At 48.2% G+C, this 24,346-nt stretch overlaps 1 protein-coding gene across 4 annotated transcripts in view; it reads left to right on the forward strand.

Moving 5' to 3' along the window:
• The first annotated feature begins 8,856 nt into the window (after positions 1-8,856).
• The window catches only part of SLC28A1 (solute carrier family 28 member 1), a 58,187-nt gene continuing 42,697 nt past the window's right edge, over positions 8,857-24,346 (forward strand). For 2 of the 4 annotated variants that reach the window (XM_061158784.1, XM_061158787.1), the window contains exons 1-5: positions 8,859-9,015; positions 9,865-9,976; positions 11,368-11,456; positions 13,988-14,082; positions 19,227-19,410. In XM_061158784.1, the coding sequence (XP_061014767.1) occupies positions 9,881-9,976; positions 11,368-11,456; positions 13,988-14,082; positions 19,227-19,410 (464 nt within the window). In that variant the 5' untranslated portion in view covers positions 8,859-9,015; positions 9,865-9,880. Of the gene's footprint in view, positions 9,016-9,864; positions 9,977-11,367; positions 11,457-13,987; positions 14,083-19,226; positions 19,411-24,346 lie in introns of all 4 variants that reach the window. The other 2 variants (XM_061158786.1, XM_061158785.1) reach the window with 2 other exon arrangements.

Consider the following 24,346-nt stretch of genomic DNA (forward strand, 5'->3'; position numbering starts at 1 on the left):
TCTGTGAGTTCCTGCCTTCCTTGGCTTTTTGGTCTTTTGTTACAATTTAGCATGGGTCAGCATATCCACCCCACATGGTAAGAACTGTGGCTGTTTGAGCTTCTCCAGCATCTCTGGTGAGTGAGAACACATCAGTTAACAAAACCTGAATCAACAAACTATGCTGTACTATCTTGGTCAAACAGCCTTAAAGTTTCCATAAATTTCCCCTATATTTTTTGACAAGGTATATTAGCTAGCTCATAGGGCTTTCCTGGTGACTCAGTAGTATAGAACCTGCCTGCAATGCAGGAGAAGCAGGAGACGCGGGTTCAATCCCTGGATCGGGAAGATTACCTGGAGGAGGGCATGGCAATCCATTCCAGTATTCTTGCCAGGAGAATCCCATGGACAGAGGAGCCTAGTGGGCTACAGTCACAAAGAATATGATACAACTGAAGCAACTAAGGATGCACGTTAGCTCGCTCATACAGTTTCTTCTGAGAGTAACTCTTCTATTTCCTGATCTGATTCTGTCTCTTGTCCCTTGGATTATGTTGAAAGTGGATTCTGGTTACTGGCAGATCAACAGTGTTGCATGGGGCAGAGTCTGGGTTCCAATTTTGTACCTTGATGTTGTCAGTACCCATGAGCTAGTCACACTCAGGGAGGCTATCTCATTCTTTAAATTTAATTTTGGCTAAGCTGAGTCTTCATTGCTTTGTGTGATCTTTCTCTAGTTGCAGTGAGCAGGGACTACTCTTTGTTATGGTGCACAGACTTCTCATTGCAGTGCTTTTTCTCGTTGCAGAGCACGGACTCTAGGGGCTCAGTAATTGTGGCTTCTGGGCTCTAGAGCACAGGTTCAGTAGTTGTGGAGCACTGGCTTAGTTGCCCCACAGCATATGGGATCTTCCTGGACCAGGGATCAAAACGGTTTCCTTTGCACTGCAAGGCAGATTCTTAATCAGTATACCCTGAGGGAAGCCCCAAAGTGGAAGGTTTTTAAAGGCAGGAAGTAGGTGGGACAATAAAGTCAGAGGAAAGAAAGGATTATTTCAGGCAAGGTCGCCTTCCTTTGGGAGGAAAGGGGACTCTGTCATGCAGGTGACCTCACTGTGCTGACCAGGTAATTCCAGATTGACTGGTTAAAGGTCGAGTTCCTGGGAGTGGTTGACTCTATAGTAGAGTCTTGGTTTGCTGTCCTAGGGATAATTGACTCCATTTTGGGTCTGATATATCTTTTTTTTTTTTTTATAAGAGACATCCCCTATTGAGGGCTTCCCATGTGGCTCAGTGGCAAAGAATCCACCTGCCAATGCAGGAGACCCAGGTTTAATCCCTGGGTTGGGAAGATCCCCTGGAGAAGGCAATGGCAACCCACCCTAGTATTCTTGCCTGGGAAATCCCATGGACAGAGGAGCCTGGTGGGCTACAGTCCATGGGGTCTCAAAGAGTTGGACACGACTTAGTGACTAAACAACAATAACCCCTACTGACACTAGAGGTCCTGGAACCCCTGAGGAACTGTCCTCTGACCTCAGAACTAGTGTGGTTCAAAGATGGCTCTTTCCTATTATTTCCAAAGGGCAGGACAAGGTAGCAGCTACCACCTACTCAGCCTCAGGGATATACCCCACATGAAGATGAAAGACAGTCACCCTGGGACTTGCAGCACATGCCTACATGGTAGAGTAACAACAGGACATGATTATACGGATACCTGGGCCGGGGTAAGGTCTAGTCGGCTGCTCTGGCTGCTGGCTTTTTAATTATTTGAATGGTACACCCAGACCCCATATGGGACACATCCCTTTAGTTTCAACCAGCTGACATTTCTGACCAAATTAAACACCTTTGTTTCACTAAACCAATTTGGGTCCACCAAACCTCCTTGAGAATTCTCACTACAGCCAAGTGGTAGACAAACCCAGGGTCCTCTCTGACACCCCCTAATCACCTATGGGGAAACAACTCTGCTTGGTCATGGGTTGAGCTAACTCACAGTAGCCTGGGGTGAGGGGTGCCAATAAAACCAGCCAGTAGTGGGTGCCGCTGACACCCTGCTCAGATCCCCTTGCTGTGGGAATCACCTCCTGCTACCATTCCATGAGTCAAATGGAAGCCACCCAACCTGGGATGTGACGCCCCCTCCCAAACCCTTTCCCAGTTCTTAGCCCCTGACTGATGGGCCTGGTCCTGCCTCAAGGTGGACTAACCTAGGGATGTCCCAGAGTTTCACAGCAAGATCAGACTCTAGCCAAGACCGCACCCTCCTTTCCTACCCCTGTCTTATTTTGCATCCTGTACTCTGCCCCCACCCTCTTCACCCCACCCCCCCACCACACACAGACACACAAGTAAATCACTAGAACAAGAATCCCCATCTCAGGCTAAGGAATCTGCTTAACACACATCAGGTGTCTTGTGGTGTAGACTCTGTCACTGGCAGAGAAATTTTCATTAGGGCTCTTGTTTTCTAACAGAATAAAAATGTATATTCCCGGAGCAGTTGGTGTCAAGTGATTGAAGTTATGTGGCTGAGCGCCCAGTAAACCAGCCCCTGCAGAATGTGTGCTGGGTCTCTCTAATACTCCAGGAAGTTGTTTAGAGACACAGTGTCCCTGACTTTGGGCCTCCCTGGTGGCTCAGTGGTAAAGAATGCTTGCCAAGCAGGAGACCCGGGTTCAATCCCTGGGTCGGGAAGATCCCCTGGAAAAGGAAATGGCAACTCACTCAAGTATTCTTGCCTGGGAAATCCCGTGGACAGAGGTGCCTGGCGGGCAACAGTTCATGGCACTGTAAAGAGTTGGACACGACCGAGCAACTGAACCACAAGCAACAATCCCTGACTTCATGGTCTCTGATCAGAGAATACAGCTCACAGTCATTTGGTCAAAGTGTGAGCCCAGAGTCCATCCTGCCTATTGAGTGGCAGGTGAGGTAGAAACACAGGGTGAAAAAAAAAAAGAAACACAGGGTGGTCGCCTCAAACAACAGGTCAGATCTCCCTGATACAGACACATGGCAGAGTGGCTTGTGGTTCTACCCCAGGCTGCTCAGCTTCTCAATAGTCGCTCCATTTATGGTGCTGGCTCCTCCATCATACTCTCCATGGAGAACAGATGGGAGGAAGTGGTGACCAGTACGTACCTCATGGGGTTATCTTGAGGGTTAACTGAGACAGTGAAGTGAAAGCTCTTAGCACTATCTGGCACAGGCCAACCTCAGCTGGTACCATTGTTGTCATCATCTGGAATTTTGATATCCATCTCAGGGCTCACTCACATCTGCTGTTCTTCTCCAAGCTGGGAGACCCTGGTATTTCCCCCTTCCTTCAGGGTGGGGTGGCTAAAAACATCGCTACCCTACCCCTGAAAACCGTCTTTCCAACTCTCGTCCCGTGCCGTGCTGGCTATTTTGCCAGCACTGCCTCCTGACCCACAGCTGGTCAGGGCTCAGCTCCCGGGGTGGGTTCTCCACAAACCCCAGTAGCCACAGACCTGAAGGGCATTAGACAAAATCTTTGGGAGAATGACTCTTGCTTTTAAGGCACAGTGCCATGGAAAGAGTTTCAAAGTGAGTCGTGATGTAGACTTGGCAAGTCCACACAGGAAGAACAGTCAGTCCTAGTCAGAGGAAAGTCAGTGGAGGCTGTGACTTGCGGTCTGTGGCACGATTGATATTATTACTGGAATTCCACCCAGGTGGAGGGAAGCAAGATACAGGACCTGGAGAGTTTCAGTGTCTGGATGTGACACTCAGAGATGCCCATTTTTGTTCTTCCTAACAACTGTAGTTAGCTGAGATGCCCCATCTGTCAGCATCTTCCCCATGACTCTGCTGGCCAGCGGTAGATTGATTTTATGAGATCTTCCCAGGAGGCGTACAGTCCTCTTCATGGAAACTTCCGTACAAATGGCTGGATTTGCTGTAAAGCCCCATGGTTGCCACATCAGGGTACTCCCCTGACAGAGGGAGAAGATGGAATGATCACGGGACAATCTTTGCCTGTACGATTAACCAGCTTATCAACTGTCACTCGGTATCACGCTCTGGACCAACAAGGCTATGGAGGTCCAAACTAATGCCCCCACTCCCTCCATGGCTGACAGAAAATGATGTGCCTCCCAGAAGAGGATGTAAGCTCTGGTATAAAACCAAAACCAGGGGTAGCATCCCCAGGTCCAACAGGATAACCTGAATTAACACCCACATTGGTGGAACACTTTAACCCAGTTCAAACTGAAAAAGGGAACATCTCAGCCTCGCATGTGAAAGGCTAATATGAGATGGAAAGGCAAGAGGGATAGAAGATAAAACAACTACAGCAACAGGGTCTTCCCTGGTGGTTCAGTGGATAAGAATCTGCCTGCTAATGCAGGGGACACATGTTCAGTCCCAGGTCCAGGAAGATCCCACATGCCATGGGGCAACAAAGCCCATGTGCCACAGCTACTGAGCCTGTTCTCTAGAGCCTGTGCTCCACAACAAGAGAAACACCACAACGAGAAACTGGCGCACTGCCACAAAGAGTAGCCCGCACTCTCCACGACCAGAGAAAAGCCCATGCAGCAATAAAGACCCAGCACAGCCAAAAATAGATACATAATTTTTTTAAAATCACTATATATACACACACACACATGTGTGTGTGTGTAAAACCACAGCAACAAGGGAAACATGCGTCACAAAGTAGCAGTCAGTTAAATACTGGGTTGGCCAAGAAATTCATGTGGACTTTTCTATAAGATCTTATGGAAAGATCAAGGTGTGCTTACTTTACTGGCCCTTTACTGTTGCTGAGAGAGATGGGCCGCAGACCCATTCTTTCACCTCATAGTGGATAATGGCTGTTTCTGCCCATCTGTTTCCAATGACTCGAAGGGGTCAAGGGGTGGACTCTGTCAGGAGATGCTGGGATAGTCGTGGCAAGTAAGTTGAGGGCAAGGAACTTTGGCCTTTCCGGTGTTTGGAGCATTTCCTTCCCCTGTGAACACCCAGACTTGCTGTAGGTGTGCTGAAAGGGCACTCTGCCCTCAGTCTCAGTAGGGTCCCCTTCTAGGAAAAGTGGATAAGAGTTACAAGTAGAGGGTATCGATGTCTAAGATATTTCTTCAGTTTTGGTATTTTGCTCTGTGTCGTTGGAATTCATACATACTTTCTAATTTAGAATATTCCTACTAGGACTATAGGAACCCCAGTTTTCAATGCCCCAAATGAGAAAAGAAACATCACATTCAATGTCCCTTTTGCTAACTTCCCAGAGAGAGAGAGAGAGAAGCAGGTTTAGGACAGAGGAATGACATGGTTCTGCTTATGAACTTAGCTAAGGAAAAGCCTCTGGTTTTTAGCCACCGTTTGGACACATGAATCGATGTGATGAAATAGACTTCATCGGTGAAGACCCAAGAAGTGTAGGCAAAACTGGGACAAGAACATAAGGGGGTTGTTGTAGCCCTTCTGAAGATGTTTGCATACAGTTCTGAATGTCTCACCGCTTATAAAAATATCCTCTGCGTTATATCAGAGCCTGGAAAGGAGAAGGGATTCTCTACCACTTTGACCAAAAACCCCTCTGAAATAGGAGTGGCCCCAGAGAACTGAAGCCAGAAACAGGGAAGGGCTTGCCTCTGATGAAGGGGACAGGGATGGGAGAGACGGAGCAGCCTCATCATTATAAATCTTTCCAAGTGCTTCTGTTTTGTTTTGGTTGGAAGAAAGAGCCTCTTGATGAAAGTGAAAGAGGAGAGTGAAAAAGTTGGCTTAAAACTGAACATTGAGAAAGCTAAGATCATGGCATCCGGTCCCACCACTTCATGGCAAATAGATGGGGAAATAATGAAAACAGTGAAAGACTTTATTTTGGGGGGCTTCAAAATCACTGCAGATGGTGACTGCAGCCTTGAAATTAAAAAATGCTTGCTCCTTGGAAGAAAAGCTATGACCAACCTAGACAGCATATTAAAAAGTGGAGACATTATTACTTTGCCGACAAAGGTCCGTCTAGTCAAAACAATGGTTTTTCTAGTAGTCATGTATGGATGAGAGAGTTGGACTATAAAGAAAGCTGAGTGCAGAAGAATTGATGCTTTTGAACCGTGGTGTTGGAGAAGACTCTTCAGAGTCCCTTGGACTGCAAGGAGATCATACCAGTCAATGCTGAGGAAATCAGTCCTGAATATTCACTGGAAGGACTGAAGCTGAAGCTCTGATAGTTTGGCCACCTGATGTGAAGAACTGACTCATTGGAAAAGACCCTGATGCTGGGAAAGATTGAAGGCGGGAGGAGAAGGGGACAACAGAGGATGAGATGGTTGGATGGCATCACCGACTCGACGGACATGAATTTGAATAAGCTCCAGGAGTTGGTCATGGACAGGGAGGCCTGGCTGCCGCAGTCTGTGGGGTTGCAAAGAGTCAGACACGACTGAGCAACTGAACTAAACTGATATATATATATATATACATATATATATATATATATATATTCACACATATACATACATGCCTGTGTGCTCAGTCACTTCAATTGTGTCCAATTCTTTGTGACCCCCTGGACTGTAGCCCACCAGGCTCCTCTGTCCATGGGATTTTCCATGCAAGAATATTGGAGTAGGTTGCCATGCCCTCCTCCAGGGTATCTTCCTGTCCCAGGGATCAAACCAGCATCTCTTATGCCTCCTGCATTGGCAGGTGGGTTCTTTACTGCTAGAAATGTATATTCCTTGCACCCCCCTGCCCTGGATGCAGCACCCCAGCCCTGCTCAGTCACTGGCCTCACTCTACCTCCCCAGTGAGATCATCTCCTCAGAAAGCAGGCCACAGAGGGTCAAGTGACACACGGAGGTCACACAGTTGGATTGGTGCAGCTGGGACCCAAAGGGTCCTCCAGCTCTTGTTTTTTCCCTGGGGACTCATCTTAACCCACCCAGCCTCCCAGCTGCCCCACCCAGGCCTCTCAGCCAAGTTCTACCTGGAAAGAGAATCGGGCTTCAGGGGGGCCAGGATCACTGTTGGCTGCCCCTCCTTCAGGGCAGGAGCAAGGGAGCAACACAGGATCTCCTGGCCTGGAGGAGGAGAGCAGTCTGTCCAGACAGCTCTGAGATGGGACCTGCGGCAGCGACGACACCTGCCAGCTCAATGGTGCCAGCCTGTCTGCCAAATAGCTCACCTGTATTAGCTCATTTAATCCCTGTCAATATTTTTTTATGAGAAAGGCACTCTTACCCAGTCCCACTGTTTTGCAAATGAGGAAACACGCTAACTTGCAGAGCCAGGACTGAATCTAGTTCTTTGGGCTCTAAGCTCACAGTTTGTTAAATATTGGAGCCGGTTGCCAGTTCCTTCTTCAGGGGATCTTCCCGACCCAGGGATTGAACTGGGGTCTCCTGCATTGCATGAGGTCCAAGGAAGCCCCATTTCAAGAGGCACAGCCTATTAAGTCCTTGTTGGAGAGATCAGGCCACACAGAGATGTCAAGGTTCTAGGACACAGTGTAGGGAATGTTTCAAAACAATTTTGGTTACTCCTAGATGTGTCAGGTCTCCTGGCTTCTCTCTGGGCACCAAGAGAAACCAACCAAGGAGGGAGGGGAGAAGAGGGAGGAGGATGCGGGGAGGGGAGAGGCGAGGGGAGGGACGGAGAGGTTTGAAGGGGCAGAGGCAGAGAAGCAGGTACAGTCCAGTCTGCCCTTTGCTGGGGCTTGATGAGCCCCTCCACCCACCCCACAGGGCAGCTGCAAGCCCATCCCTGTGGAGGCTGCCCAGGGTGCCAAGGGTTCTGCTCAGGATAAACCAGAAGTGTGCCACAAGCATTTAGTTTATGATCAAGGCAGCCCACGAGCACCCAACAGCGTGAGCAGGGCGCAGTGTGGATCTCCAACCAAAAGAACAAATTGCAAAAAAAACTGGTAGACTACGAGCCTCTTTTGTAAAATGAGTAACATAAAAGAGTATCCACTTAGGAAAAAATCTGGAGAAAAATTCCACAAGCTCAGCGGTGGTCATCTCTGGAAGGCTCAGATTAGAGAGACTTTTAACTTTCTGCGTTCTGTCTGTTTCTATAATGTTTAAAAGTTCAATGATGCATGTGTAACTTTGGTAATCAAAGTGGCCAAAAAAGGTTGTTAAGAGAAGAGGTACCCCCGCCCTTCACCCATCCTGGTCCTCAGATTTCCAAAACAACCAGCCTGTGCTGGTAATTCCCTCTCTGTGTTACCAGGAAGTGTTTATGCATCACAAAGGATTCTGTCACGAGTGTGTCTGATTAATTATTAAAGAGGTGTTGTCAGTCCTGTCAGATAAGTTTAATATTTAGTTCCAGGCTTAAAACATTAAAGGGGTTGTCCATTGACTTTGCATGCCGTTGCTTAGGTGTCAGTTAAAAAGCAGTGAAACAAAGAGGCAAACTGTGTGATTTTGTTTTGTTTTCAAGACCTCTTAGACCTGAAACACTTTTACTGTTTGTGGTACTACACTGCTTTTCTTATCTTCAAGCTCAGGAAAATAGGTTGCTGTTACAATTTACTGATGTAGTGAGAAAAGGGAGACTAGGAAAGTTACAGAATGAAAGATAAAATACATGATCTAGAAAACTGAAAAGCCCTGATGACAGGTGGAAAAGAAGGCCCCAGGAGGGGACATGGGAGAGTGATAGTAATAAAGGGGGGCTTCTTGGAAGAGGTGGGCCTGTTTGGGAGAAGAGTGGAGAGGAGGGCATCATAGATGAGGAAGGCAGATTTAGTCATTAGGCAGGAGTTCTAAGGGCCAGGTCCAGAATGGGGCCCACTTGCCCCGTTTCCTCTTTTCCCTGACAGAGGCTAGAGTCCCTGCCCCGGCCGTGGCCCAGGGCTCTGGAGTTGGTGCTGGACAGAGCCAGGTGGGAGGCCCAGCCTCCTTCAACTCTGGACTCTGCCCAGGGATTTCCAGTGAAATGAGAAGGCTGGCCAAAGCCCAAGCAGGTTGGATCCAGCCCATCCCCGTGGAAACACACACTTGCGTCTGTCCCCCAGAGGGACGTGTTGACCACAAATATGTGAGTAGGGAGCGGAGCTTGTCCCCTCTCCGTGCAGCTGTGTGTCTGCGTTTGCGTGTGTGCGTGGGTGGCTGGGCTTTCCCAGGCTCTGCCTGTGTGTTTACTTCCCTGCATGTCCCTGGGGGTCCTGTGTGCACCTGTGTGTGGCCCTCTGTGCTTGCCCCCGGGTATGTGAGATTAGTCAGGCTAGCATTTGGACAGGGTAGGGTACTACCCAAAAGGGAGAAAAAGAGAGGGGGCAGGAGTGGAGAGACATAGGGTGTTAGTTAGGGCTCTTATTTATAGATGAGTTTAGGCCTACAAACTGAACTTCAGCACCCCCTAAGAAAAAAGAAAGAAAGAAAGAAAAAAAAAAAATACCAATTATATTGGCTCTTGTAATTGAAAAGTCTAGGAGGGAGTACTGATTTCAGATACAGTTGGATTCAGGGACTAGAATGATGTCTTCAGGATATTTCTGTCTTTCAGAGATGGGAGCACATGATACAATGAAAATATCACATAATAACAATGAAAATATCACCTGATAGCAATGGTTTTGAACTGTTGTAGGGAGTGATGAAAGCTAGGGCATGTTTTCAGAAAAATGCGTCTATATCAGACACATACACATGCTATACAGAATTCCTCCCTTTCCTTCTCTGTGAAGTGGGTGGAACTTGCCCAGTTTCTGCCTGACTTCCCACACTTACAAGGAGTTGCCCCTCACAGGTTCAGGAGAGCAGGAAGCGGCCCTTCCTCTGTCCCTGGGGACCCTGACATAACGAGGGTTGAGCTCTAGGATGGGAGAGACTGTGCCAGGTCTTGCCTGGCCTCCTTTCAGCTCTGGGCCCTGACTTTGTCTTTCAGCTGCAAGGTCTGGCTCATGGAGGACGACACACCAAGAGGAAGAGAGTCCATCTCTCTCGCCTCAGTGGCCAACGGTTTGGACAACAAGGGGGCTGAGCTGTTGGAAAGTCTGGTCTGTCCCCTCCCCCATGCTGGTTTGCCCCCCACCCCCACCTGGTGGGAGGGTCCTTAGTTCACCATCTTCCTCCCACCCCTATCTCCTCCTCACCTCTTTGGTGAACACTTGGGAACCGCCCCTCCTGAACCCCCCCAGGGTTTTGACCTCCCCTCCCCACCCCCTGCACAGAGCAGTCTCCATCCCTTGGAAACATCTGTGTACACCCACTGCGAGCCAGTACCGCCTGTCCTTGTTGGAAAGGTCAGGGAATGGCTCCACCAGGAAGTGACATTTGAGCTGTGATCTAAAACGTAAGGAGAAGCCTCACAAAGAGGGCGTGGGGGAATCTCTGGGGAAGCCCCCACCTCTGAGGAGCCAGCAATCTTGTCCTGGCTCTGGAATGGCCAGGTTGAGGCCCACCACCTAGTACTTTGGAGCCTAGCGTGACACCCTCTTCCTTCCCAACCTCCTGTTGAAAGTGAAAGTGATAATCACTCAGTTTTGTCTGACTCTGTGACCCCATGGGCTATAGCCAGCTAGGTTCTTCTGTCCATAGAATTCGCCAGGCAAGAATAGTGGAGCAGGTAGCCATTCCATTCTCCAGGGGATCTTCCGAACCCAGGGATCGAACCCTGGTCTCTTGCATTGTAGGGAAATTCTTTATCGTCTGAGCCTACCTTCTGTTACCAAGTCCAAGTTCACTCTGCTTGCTGCACACAGGCCAATGAATCCGACAGACAAAGGGTTGAGGCAAGGGAAAGACTTTATTCAGGGAGCTGAGAAGATGGTGGGCTAGCGCCTCAAAATAACCATCTTATCAGGGTCTGGATGCCAGGTTCTTTTATAGATCAGAGATGTGGGGAGGTAAGGGAGCCAAGAAAAAAGCCTTTAATCTTGCAAACATTTCCTAGAATGGCAAGCCTTAGGCAGGGGATGTGTTAATTTCTTCCTTCCAGCCGTCTACAGGTGAACAGGGTCCTGAACAAAGGCACTTTAGTTTAACAGTCAAGCATAGGGGCAGAGTCCCCTGAGGCGGGCCATCGTATGTACGGTTATAATAAAAAAAACAACAAAAAGCAAGTCAAAGAAACAGTTCCGTCGTAGGGTCAGAATTGGCTTCTTCTCACAACACCAACCCCCCCGCCCCCCATTCCCCGCCCTCCAACGCAGACCACGAGCTCCCGGAGGGCAGAATGAGTCTAGCACGGAACACAGTACACAGTAGGTACTCAGGGCACACTCTGGAATTAAGTTCCCTCTGGTTGTTCCCTGCCCCACCCCAGCACACTCCTGAGGTGCCCTTGGGCACACTGGTGGCAGCCTGGGTCTCTCCGCACTCCAGGCCCCCAGCCACAGTTCTCCCTTGAGGTGGGAGGCACAATCTGCTCCTTCTCTGGTGGCTTTAGGAGGAAGGCCGAGACCCTGGCAGCAACGCAAGCCCTTCAGAAGTTGGGGACAGCTGGAGCAAGGCTGGCCCAGAGCCCTCCTCGGGATGGTAGGTGGTCTCCGGGAGGGACATGGGCTGGTTGGCTTGGGAGGGAGGCCCCCGTGGGGAGCAGAGGTGGGGAATCTGGCCCCCTGATGGGGAGGGGGCTCCCTGAACCTTTGTTGAAGGAAGGAGTAAATTTGTTTTAGAAACAAGTGAGTTCTGTTGGCCTCTGCCTCAGTGGTGAGCCAGGCCAGAGTTTCCCAACCTCCTTTGAACCAGGTTCCCATTGGGAACCTCAATTTATACTGGGGGGCTGCTCTGGTTGAAGCTGGATGGGGGCCCTGAGCCAACCTGGCCCCCTCTCAACTCACCAGCTGCCTTCTACCCCATCCGGTTTCTAGGGCTCCTCAGGGAATCCTGAGGCTTAGTTTGAAGCCCCCTAGACTGGCCCAGGCCCCTTGTTTCACATGGGGAGGCTGAAGCCCAGGGAGGGAGAGAAATGGGCCCAGGTCACACAGGCAGCAAATGGAGCCTAGGGCTCGGCCTGCTGACACCCAGGCCTACTGCGAGGTCCTCACTGGCCAGACCCTGAGCTGATGAGAATGTGAAGCCACAAACATGGCCTCTGTGCACTGGTCCCAAATCGAATCTCAGAGACAGAGTTCTGAGTGAAGCAGAAAAGAGTAGCTTGGTTGCTTTGCCAGCCAAAGGGGGATACAGCGGGTTCATGCCCTCAAACCTGTGTGTCCCCACCCAGGTGGATTTGGTGAGGAGTTTTATAGCAACGGCTCCAGGGTGGGGCGCTGACAAGATTAGGGTGTGTGCGGGGCCTGCACGCCTTTAATCCAGTCTCAGGTGATCTCTTGATGAGTTTATCTGGTTTCTTTAATCTGGCCTCAGGTGGTCTTTTCTGGAATGAAGAATGCTGACATTTTCCATTTGTTGGGTTTTAGTTCGGTAAAAAGCTCAAAAATACTGTTACCTGTGTTCCTTGAGGCTGAACCAGGACCTAACCCAAGGCTGCATTATTGTTTCTTGGCTGCTCCTCCCTTGTCTCTGCCTCCACTCCCTTCCCTGATTAGCAACGGCTTGAACCTGCCCTTTGGGACTCAAGGAAGATCATGGATGCTGGAAGGTTTCTGAGCCCAGGAGCCCCATAGAGTCCTGCAGTTTTCAAGCATGGAACGGGGCAAAGTCTGTCTGCCTGCCTTGGGGTGAGACTGAAGAAAAATGTCTCACTTAGGAGGTGGGGAGATAGTGAAGGACAGGGAAGCCTGGTGTGCTGCAGTCCACGGGGCTGCAAAAAGCCGAACACGACTGGGCAACTGAACAGCAGTGGGAGGTGGGGACAGAGAGAGGAGAGTTTCCTTTAAAAAGCGGTGACTGAATGAGTGTGAGTGACCATCTCCTATATGCTCAGGCTGGGGGACCTCAGAGGCTATTCAGGTCCCCAGGGACCTATTCAGTCTTTCCTCTGGGGACAGTCAAGTGACCAAGTGACCAGACAAGAACTGGCATTTCCTCCAGATTCAGAAGGCAGTGGGGGTGCCAAATGGCTGCTGGTGGGCTGTTGATACCTCCCTCTTTCTGGGAGGAGCTGTTACTCAGAGGATAAGGTTCCACAGGTATAATAAGTACCGAGCTGAGTGCCTCCGAAGGCTCCTCCTTGCTCCTCAGACAGATGGAAATGGGACAGGCAAGGGGAGGCAGCCATCGTGGTTGGTGCATTTCTTTATGTGGGTGATGTTCTTCCTTATTGTCTCAGTTCATTCTTTCCCAAGCCCTGGAGCATCACTGTGGTAATTAGTGGTGCTGCTCCAGGCTTTGGAACAGCTGGTTCGGACAGACAGAGGCCGGAAACAGTGAAGGGCTGAGTCACGTCCGACTCTTTGTGACCCCATGGACCGCAACACACCAGGCTTCCCTGTCCTTCACCATCTCCCGGAGCTTGCTCAAACTCAAGTCCATTGAGTCGATGATGCCATCCAACCATCTCATCCTCTGTTGTCCCCTTCTCCTCCTGCCTTCAATCTTCCCCAGCATCAGGGTCTTTTCCAATGAGTCACTCTTCGCCTCAGGTGGCCAAAGTAATGGGCTTCAGCTTCAGCATCAGTCCTTCCAATGAACACTCAGGATTGATTTCCTTTAGGATTGAGTGGTTTGATCTCCTTGCAGTCTAAGTGACTTTTAAGAGTCTTTTCTAGCACCACAATTTGAAAGCATCAATTCTTCAGTGCTCAACCTCCATTATGGTCCAACTGTCACATCCATACATGACTACTGGAAAAATCATAGCTTTGGCTATATGGACCTTTGTCAGCAAAGTGATGTCTCTGCTTTTTAATACACTATCTAGGTTTGTCACAGCTTTTCTTCCAAGGAGCAAGCGTCTTTCAATTTCATGGCTGCAGTCAAGGCATTCTTCAGTTTCCTCTGGTATAGGGTTGACGTTTGGCCCCGTGGGAAGTCAAGGCCAGGGTTGCCATTTTACTGGGGATGAAGCTGAGTGGCTTCTGCCTGGAAGTGTTGAGGATCCCCGCAGGTGTGGGAGTCTGGTGGGGGGAGCCTCTCTTAGACCCTGCTGGTCTTCTCCCCAGGAGAAGGAGGCTGCAACCAGCCCTGAGAGTGAGACACTTCTGCAGGGAGCACGCACAGCTGTTCCGCTGGATCTGCATAGGCCTGCTCTGTACCGGTGAGCTCTGGGCCCAGCCCCTTCCAGGGAGACAGTCACTCCTGCCTAGTCCCCTGCCCCCACCACCCAGGTTTCAGCCACCTCCAACCCAGCTATCCATGTCTCAGGGCAGGGTCATTCACTTACCCAACAACTCAACAAGGGTTTTGAGCACTGACTCAGGGCCAGCTCTTGTTCCAGAAGCTGGGATATATGAATTAGGCCAGACCAGATCTTATTCTCAAGGTAATTCTCTGATTCAGTAAGGGAGAGGGGAACATATATTTCCACATAATTCACAGGGCCATCTGGGAGCACCAGGGAAGGATTGTGGGGGTGGTTGGGGGTCTTCCAGGCGGAGGTAACATTCTGGTCTCTCAGGGTGAACAGCAATTAGCCAGGTAAAAGGGGAAGGAAGAGGAGTGAGGAGGTAGAGGTAAAACCTGCAGTATGTGGGCAGGCAGCCGATAAAGAGTCGAGTGGCTGGAGGGTAAAGCTCTAGACCAGGAGTGCCAGAGGAGGAGGCCAGGTATTGGGAAGGGGGGTTGGAGAGACTTGGATTTTATTCCCAAGGCCAGAGAGAGCCATCAAAGGATTTAAACAGGGAAGTGGCAAGCTTGGATTCACATTGTGGAAACCCAGAGGAGGCAGGCAGGAAAGACGGGAAAAGGAGACAATTGAGAGCCACTATACACGTGGGAGAAGATGACGGGGTGGAGAGGATGGAGGGGGTGGATCTGAGAAATCCTCAGGAAGCCACACCAGTCAGACCTGGGAGCTGATCACTGTGTTGATAACCGAAGGGGGCCCTGGAGGAGTTCTGCTTGGTGGGTGGGTTCTGCAGGGTGGGAGATGCTGCTCACCAGAGCCAGGGACCACAGTTGGAGGAGGGGGTCTCGGCCGGGAGGGGGATGGCAAGTTGTTTTGGACAATGTGGAAGGAACTGCTGCCAGACCCTCCAGGAGGAGAAGAAGCTTCCCACGGGTGCTTGGAGAATGAATTGAGAGGTGGCTCATGTTTGGAAACGTGGAGACCGGTCACACAGAAGGAGGTAGAGAAGACGAGGGGCCCTGAGACAGCCTGAGAAGGGGTGTAGGTGGGGCAGCAAGCATGAGACCAGGAGCAAAGGGTTGCAAGAGGGAGGGAAAGATGGCCAGCATCTCTGCAGTGAGGAGACCAGCAGGACAAGGATGGAGCGGTGCCTGTGGACTTTAGGGACAAGGAGATCATGGTGACAGGGCAGAGGTGCAACAGCTGGATTGGAGAACAGGAGGAGAGGCAGTGTAGACAGTAAGCTGTGTCTACACTGCTCTTCTGAGAAACTTTTCTAGGAGAATTGGGTGCGAATACGCATTTATTTATGTATTCATTTTTGGCTGTGATAGGTTTTCGTTACTGCGCACAGGCTCTCTCTAGTTGCGGTGAGTGGGGGCTACTCTTCATTGCTGTGCGGGAGCTTCTCACTGCGGTGGCTTCTCTTGTGAAGCACAGGCTTGAGGCGTGTGGGCTTCAGTAGTTGTGGCCCAGGGGCTTGTTAGTTGTGGCTCAACGGCCCTAGAGCGAAGGTTCTGTAGTTTTGGTGCACGGGATTCGTTGCTCCGCGGCATGTGGAATATTCCCAGATCATTGGCAGGTGGATTCTTATCCACTGTGCCACCAGGGAAGTCCTGGACAGAAATATTAATAGAAGGGAGTGGTGGTTTCCAGGAAGAAGGTGTGTTTGTGAAGGGAGACACTCTGACCGGCTTTCTGAATTGAGGCAGGGAGTTTGGGGAAAGAAGGGCAGAAGCCGGGTGGCAGAGGTGACCAGTGGAGCAAGATTCCCTGGGCACAGGGAAGTAGAGTTCCGGGGCCCAGGCACGGGCATGTCTTCACAGCTGCAGGCTTGCCTTGGCGTGGAAGGCGGAAAATAAAAGGGGGAGGTGGTGTGGTTGCCCAGACCTTCGTGGGGGCTACACAGGGGAGAGGACGGGGAGACATGTCAGCGGTGGCCCCAGTCTTTGTGATTAAGTCAAAGTGGGGTCCCCTGCTGAGATGGGGCTGGTTCGTGGCCCTGGCAGCTTCCTCTGATGGATGTCGGATGCGGTGAAGGCTTCCTGTGGCAGAAGCTGAGCAGGGCCTTCTGGTTCCCCTTGTGTCCTCCTTCACTCAGACCCAGATTTGTTTCTTTCGAAGAAATGGTTGAATTCCATCCAGCAGGTTGTGGAAATGACCCTCCCCTTCCTACTTCCCCTTCCGTCTTGGCTGTCAGGAGCTCCCTTCCTTTCTCCATGTTTGGGTGATTTTTATTTCCTCCAGGTCTCTGCTGTCTTTATTGTATCATGTCTTCTATGATAAGGCTCATCATGGACTTTCTGAAGCAGGCATGGTACAAGCTCATGTTCTCAGCACTTGCTTTGATTCCGAGCAGTGGCCTCCTCACCTTAGGCAGGCTTTCTCCATAGATGCCAAGATAATATTGGCGGCTGACTGACATGGAGGGCCTCAGTGTCCCTGGTCTCAGAAGAGTGCGCCTCTTGCCTGTATTTCTGGAGGTCTGTGATGGGCATACCTCGGGCCATGTGCTCCTCCCTGGGTCCTCCTCCCATGAAGAGGGTCAGGCTCTGCTGGACCACATGGGCTAAGAGTGTGTAGGGGCACCCCAAAGGAACAAAGTCCTGTCACCGGAGATTACAGGGATCTTAGAAGGATGAAAATACTTCTTAAGATGCTTTTCTGCCCTGTCCTGCCTGGAGGACCTGTCTATACAGCCCCATCTCCTACATGCTGTGCCAGTCCCTGCTGGCCGCAGACAGACCTGGATTGATATCCCAGCCCGATTTCCTCCCTGCGTGAATCAGTTTGCTTCTCATCTCTGGAGGGGGATCACACAGTACTGACCCAGGGTTTGGTTGTGAGGAGTAATCCTGGCAGTGCTATAGAGTGCCGAGATTGGCGCCTCTCTCCCGCCAGCTCCCCCTCCTCTGACCTCCCACAGCCCTGCGCCTGCATCCCTGCCCTGCCCTGCAGAGCCTCACCTATGTGTTTCTGACTGACACCCATACAGGTGTCCCCATCTTTCTGTGTGAGAGAAAGGTAACTTCATTTTCCATAACTCAACTTATTTTCTATTTCAATTTCCTTGTTCCAAGTGAGGGGAGGAACTGAATTATCTATGAGTTGAAACCTCCTTTATCCCTTTCCACAGGAGTCCCCAGTGGGTACTTGAGTGTGTGCTGAGTTGCTCAGTCGTGTCTAACTCTTTGCAACTCCATGGACTGCAGCCTGCTGAGCTCCTCTGTCCATGGGATTTCCCAGGCAAGAATACTGGAGTGGGTTGCCATTTCCTCCTCCAGGGGATCTTCCTGACCCAGGGATTGAACCCATGTCTCCTGCATCTCCTGCACTGGCAGGCAGATTTTTTACCACTGGGCCATCTGGGGGTGCTTATACACTATCAATTTTCAAGTATCTGCTAGCCTGTCCATTTCCCCAACTGGTCCTCCGTTCTCTGCCGCTGCAGGTAGCCATGGAGACCCTCCCAGGAAGTGGGCCTTCCTCTCTGAGCCTCTCATAGAGATCACTTCTGTGCCTGCTTCGTGCCTGCTGAGGTGTGCACAACCTCAGAAACCTCCTCTGGCTCTTCTCATCCACACCCCCGTGGTATTCCTCTCTGTGAAATGTTGCTGCCTCCCTGGGGCAGGGCTCTTTTACTTGAAGCGCCACAAACACACCCAGGCCATTGCCACCTCCCCAGGCTCAGAGCCCTTTTCTCTGGGACCCAGCGGCATCCTCTAACTAGGCTGGCAGCAGAGTATGTAGGGATGACCCTCAAAGCTTTTTATCTGCTGGAAAGGCTATAAGTCCTTTCCGTTCTTCAAGGGCCCTGATTCTTTTTTTTTTTTTTTAATCACTAGGTCTTTATTTTATTTTTATTAATTAATTTTGATTACAATGTAGCTGCTTCACAGTGTCGCTATGCTTCTTGTGCATGAGCGCTATGTCGCTTCAGTTGTGTCCGACTCTTTGTGACGCTACGGACTGTAGCCTGCCAGGCTCCTCTGTCCATGGGATTCTCCAGGCAAGAATACTGGAGTGCGTTGCCATGCCCTTTGACCCAGGGATCAAACCCACATCTCCTACAGCTCCCGCATTGCAAGCAGATTACTTACTGCCGAGCCACTGGGGAAGCCCTGTTGTGCTTCTACTGCAAAATGAGTCACCCATTCAGGTACCCACATTCCCTCCCTTCTGGATTTCCCTCCGTCCAGGTCACCAGTGCGTTGAGTAGAGTTCCCTGTGCTGTACAATGTGTTCCCTCCCGTGGTCTATTATATACACGTTATCAGCACTGCATATGTGTCAACCCCAATCTCCCAATTCCATCCCACCTCTTTCCCCTCAAGGGTCCTGGCTCTTGAAATTCGTAAGCCAGGGGGAGATATTTCTCCTCAGCTCTCCACTATCATATTCCTTTCTTGAAGCAGAGCACAGATGGGCCTAGCTGCTCAAATGGGGAGAAGAGCAAAGGGGGAGAAGGAAATTCCAGGAAGAAAAATGATCATTGATTAATATTCAGAACGGGATCCTGGCACACAGAAGTCAATGCTTTTCTGGAGTAGCTGACTTATCTGTCTCTGTCCTCCTCAGAACCTACCAAGGCTCTAGAACATGGCAGGCATTCCATTGATGCTCAGAGATTCATGCTGTCTTGTGTGTGTGTGTGTATTCACGTGCTCGCGCTATCACTCACTCATGTCCAACTCTTTATGACCCTACAGACTCTAACCCGCCAGGCTCCTCTGTCCATGTGATTATCCCAGCAAGAATACTGGAGTGGGTTGCCATTTCCTATTCCAGGGGATCTTCCTGACCCAGGGATCAAACCCAAGTCTCCTGTGTCTCCTGCACTGGCAGGTGAATTCTTTACCACAGAGCCACCTGGGAAGCCTCATGCTGTCCTCCTTAAACACCTCCCTCACATTTGGTCAGCATTTTAGAGTCTGCAAAGCCCTTTCACACACATTCTAAGCCGAGACAACTGTGCTCCTTATCAGATGAAGAAACTAAGGTTCTGAGAGCTCTGGCTGGAGTAGGTGGAGCTGCGGGTAGGGCAGTAGGGTCCCAAAGAGGCCACTGTCGTTATCCATAATCCCTTCTCTGTTTCATCCTCCACCTACTCCCAGCATATACTGCCTTCCTGCTGGCCGCCTGCATCCTGAATTTCCAGAGGGCCCTGGCACTGTTCGTCCTCACCTGTGTGGTCCTCGTCTTCCTGGCCCACAGCCTGCTCAAGCGGCTGCTGGGGCCAAAACTGCTGAGGTGTGTCAAACCTCTAGGGCATCCCTGCCTGAAACTCTGGTTTAAGAGGTAAGTGAGTCCCCAGGGGGTATGGGAGTGGGCAGGCACATGAGCAGAGGGCCTCAGAGTCAGCTCCTGTGCCACGGCCAGGGCTGGGTGAGGAGGACTTTGGTCCTTGTCCCACCTGAAGCTCCTGGGTCGTGGGGAGCCCACTCCCTTGCTTGCCTCTTGGGAGCCCCGGGCAGGTCTTGCTGGTAGCTTCAGAGGCAGCTTTGTGGCATCTTTGTGGTATTTTGCCACTTCCCATCTGATTCTCTGCTCCAGTTACAGTAGGTGGCTTTCACACCTGAGGACAGGAATAAACAGTTTCCTAAATTCAGAGATCCCAGCCCATTCAAGCTGGGAGGGCCATATCAGTGCAATGATCAGAACACCCAGAGCCTGAGTGAGACGTCCAGCTGCTGGGGACCACCCCTGTAGTCTGATTCAGCAATCTGAATTGGGGTCCAGGAGTCAATATATTTTTTTCAACTTTTTATATTATACTGGAGTATAGTTGATTAACAATGTTGTGATAGTTTCCAGTGTACAGCAAAGTGATTCAGTTTTACATAAGTGAAAGTGAAAGTGGTAGTCACTCAGTGGTGTCTGACTCTTGGCAACTCCATGGAGTGTAGCCCACCAGGCTCCTCTGTCCATGGAATTCTCCAGGCAAGAATACTGGAGTGGGTTGCCATTTCCTTCTCCAGGGGATCTTCCCAACCTAGGGATCGAACCCAGGTTTCCTATATTGCAGGCAAATTCTTTACCATTTCAACATGTATCTATTCTTTTTCAAATTCTTTTCCCATTAGTTAATATTTTTAGTTAGCTACAAGGGATTTTCATGTAGCCAGCCACTTTTCTGAGCAACAGTTTGAGATCCTTTTGTTCTTTGTTTTGTTTTAAATATTTATTTATTTATTTAGGCCGTGCCGGGTCTTAGTTATGACATGTGGTATCTAGTTCCTTCATCAGGAATTGAACCTGGGCCCCCTGCATTGGGAGAAAGGAGCTTTAGTCACTGGACCACCAGGGGAAGCCCTTGGGTTACCGAAAGCTGTGGGGTCTGGCTGCTTGCTGCCCCAAAGCCAGTAAACAGGCCAGGTTGGTGGAAAGGAAAGTTTGCTTTATTTCAGATGCCAGCAACTTGAGGGCAAGACAAGTTGTTCAGGGACATCGGTCCAAAGGCCGGCTTCCCCCCCATGACAAGCAGTGAGTGAGAACTTTTATAGGCCAAGGGAGGGGGCTGCATGCAGAAACAGCACAGTCATCTCAGACAGTCATCTTCAAATTGGTCACTGGTGGTCTGACCAACATCACCTTCATTGTTTTAGGTATAGTTAATCAGTTCCAGGGTCGGTTTGCTTCCATTTCTTTGAGGCCAGTTCTCGGAACTGTGGCAGCTTGTGTCATGGGTAATCTGTCATCATGTAGTTACTTCTTCCACCTGGTGGGGGGTAGTTTCAGTATCTGTAAGACATTCACAGTTCACAGGTGATGGCTCAGAATATTATCTATGGCCCTTGAGAAGGAACTAAAGGTCCTTGACTCTGCTTAATGACTACATTGTTGGGTTTTTTTTTTTCTACATTATTGTTATTTGGTCTCCTTTGACTGCTTTCCTTTGTTTCTGCATTTCTCATTTCTCTGATTAAATTTATTCTTTGACTAAAGTTTTACACAGACAAAAGGCAGGCAAAGGACCTGGGGGTCGAGGAGAAGACCATAGGGTCCCACTCTGTCTCACCAGGATCCCCTGGTTTTTAAACTGGGTTCCTTAGAGCTCTGGAAACTGTGGAGGCTAGAGGGCAGGTGAGGGAAATTGGAGAGGGGAACATCAGACACCCTGCCTCCCAATTTCCATTTCCACCAGGCAACTCTGTTTTATAAACAAGCTTGCAGAAAATATTTTAGCTGGGGAAAAAAAATGTTTCTATGGCTTAAAAGATCTATGGCTTAAAATGGTACTCTTTTTGTTGATGAAGAAACTGGTGCCCAAAGATACCCAGTGACTAAGCCAGGCAGGTGCAAGGCACAAGGGTGTTTCCCAAAGTAAGATCTACATACCACAGCAAAATGCTTTAAGTCAGCCTATAAACAATTCATTTTCTTTATAAATAGATTTGTTTTTATATTTGCCTTCTGTTTATTAAATAGATTTAGAAGAGGATTTATTTTTATAGTCATCTTCTGTTTATGACAAATCACTGATACTGGTTTTCCACTTGAGGTATTGTTATCAAGTTTCCTTTAAAAAAAAAAATACATGCAGATAAGGGAGTTCCCTGGTGGTTAGAATTTGATGCTTTTCTTGTAATGGCCATAGGCTCAATCTCTGGTCAGGGAACTAAGATCCTACAAGCCATACAGCATAGCCAAAAAACCCCCACCAATCACAAGATACCATTTCCCATCTATTAGGATGGCTATAATGAAATAAGACAGATTATAGCAAGTGATGGCAAAGATGTGGAAAAATTGGAAACCCTCATATACTCCTGATAGAAATATGATATGATATAACTGCAACAGAAAACAATTAGTCAGTTCCTCAAAATGTTATCTATAGAGTTGCCATAACCAGCAATTCTACTTCTAGGTTATATCTGAGAGAAATTGAAACATATACCTGGACTTCCCTGGTGGTACAATGGATAAGAAATTCCAAATTTGATGAAAATTATAAACCCAAGCATCAAGGAATTCTACAAACCTATAGCACAAGAAACACGAAGAAAACCACACCAAAGCACATCATAATCAAATTGCTTAAAAACATCAATAAAGAGAAAAATCTTAAAAACAACTAGAGAAAAAAAAACATTATATTCAGAGGAACAAGATATGGATGATGTCAGATTTCTTCTCAAAAACAATACAAATGAGAAAACAGTGAAACTGTAAAAAACAGAAATGAAAACAGAAGTGTGTCAATCTAGAATTCTTCACCAGTGAAATATCCTTCAAGAAGGGAGAAATAGGACTTTTGCAGATATACAAAAGCTGAAAGAATCAGACATTAAAAACCAGAGATGCACTATAAGAAATATTAAAGGACAGTCTTCAAACTGAAGGAAAATGATGCCAGATGAGAAGTTAGATCTAGATGAGGGAATCAAGAGTGTTGGAAGGGTAGCTATGTGGGTGGATATAATGACTTATTTTTCTTATTATTTAAATCTCTCTAAAATCAACTTATAAAGCAAGCATAGAACAATGTATGGTGGAGTTTATATTATATGTAGAAGTAAACAACTGTGGCACAAAGGCTAGGAGAAAAGAAATGAAATTAGACTGCTATAAGATTTTTATACTGCATTTTAAGTGATATAATATCACTTCAAAGTAGATTGTGGTAAAGATGTATACTATAAATGCTAAAGCTATCACTAAAATAACAACAAAGAATTATAACTAACAAGTAAAAAAAAAAAAGATAAAGAATAATTTTTAAACAATCTGAAAGAAGGTAGAGCAATAGGAAAAGAGAAACAAAGAACAAAGATGGGATAAATAGAAAACAAATAGCAAGATGGTAGATCTAACCCTTTCTCATACCAATACTCACATTAAAGGTACAGACCAATAACCCTCATGAACAAAGATGTAAAAATTATTTTAAAAATTTTAGAAAACCAAATACAATAATACACAAAGGGATAATATGTCATTAACAAGAAGGGTTTATCCCAGGACTCCAAAGTTGGGTTTACATTAAAAAAAATCAATCAATGTCATCGTATTAACAGACTATAAGAAGAAAAACAATATGATGATGCCTATAGATAAGAGAAAGCATTTGACAAAATTCAATATCCATTTCTGAAAAAAAATTCTGAGCAAACTAGGAATATGAGGGAACTTCCTCAATCTAATAAAGACCACCTTCCAAAAATCTATGGTTAACCTCATACTTAATTGTGAAAGACAGCGCTGATCCACTGAGATCAAGAACAATACAGGAATGTTTGCTCTCACCACCTTTTTTTTTCTTAATTTGGCTGTGCTGGGTCTTAGTTCCGGCACACTGAATCTTTAGTTGCAGCTTGTGAGATTTAGTTCCCCAACCAGGGATTGAACCCTGGGCCCCTGCAGTGGGAGCATGAAGTCTTAGCCACTGGACCACCAGGGAAACCCCTATTCTCACTAATTTTTTTCAGCATTGTACTGGAGGTTCTAGCTTGTGCAATTGGGTAAGAAAAAGAAATAAAAGGCATGGAGATTAGAAAGGAAGTAAAGCAGTCCTTTTCCACAGACAGGATTGTCTACAAAGAAAATCCCATGTGCTTGCGTGCTGTCACTTCAGTCCTGTCTCACTCTTTGCGAGCCCATGGACTGTAGCCCACCAGGCTCCTCTGTCCATGAGATTTTCTAGACAAGAATACTGGAGTGGGTTGCCATGCCCCCCTCCAGGGGATCTTTGAGATCCAGGGATCGAACCCTCATCTCTTTTCTGGTATTGGCAGGCAGGTTCTTTACCACTAGGCACCACCTGGGAAGCTTGAAAATTCTATGGTATCTACAAAAAGATAGTATAACTACTAAGTGAGTTTAGCAAGGTTGAAGGGTACAAGCTTAACATGCAAAATACAATAGTATTTCCATATACTAACTACAAACAATCATAAATTAAAATCATGTCATTTAGAATAGCATAAAACATATGAAATACTTAAGGATAAATCTGCCAAAAGACCTCCAAACCTGTACATGGAGAACTAGGAAACATTGCTGAGAGAAATATATAATAAAAAGACTTAAATTAATGAAGCAACATATCAAGTTCATGGATTGAGTGAATCAATATTATTAATATATCAATTCTCCTCAAGTTAATCTATAGATTCTAATAGTATCTCAATCAAAATTCTAGCAGACTTTTGGGGTAGAAATAATAAGATGATTTTAAAATTCATATGCAAATCCCAAGAGCCTAGAATAGCCTAGAAATTTTGAAAAAGAT

The sequence above is a fragment of the Dama dama genome, chromosome 13 (genome assembly GCF_033118175.1).
Source record: "Dama dama isolate Ldn47 chromosome 13, ASM3311817v1, whole genome shotgun sequence".
Taxonomy (NCBI): domain Eukaryota; kingdom Metazoa; phylum Chordata; class Mammalia; order Artiodactyla; family Cervidae; genus Dama; species Dama dama.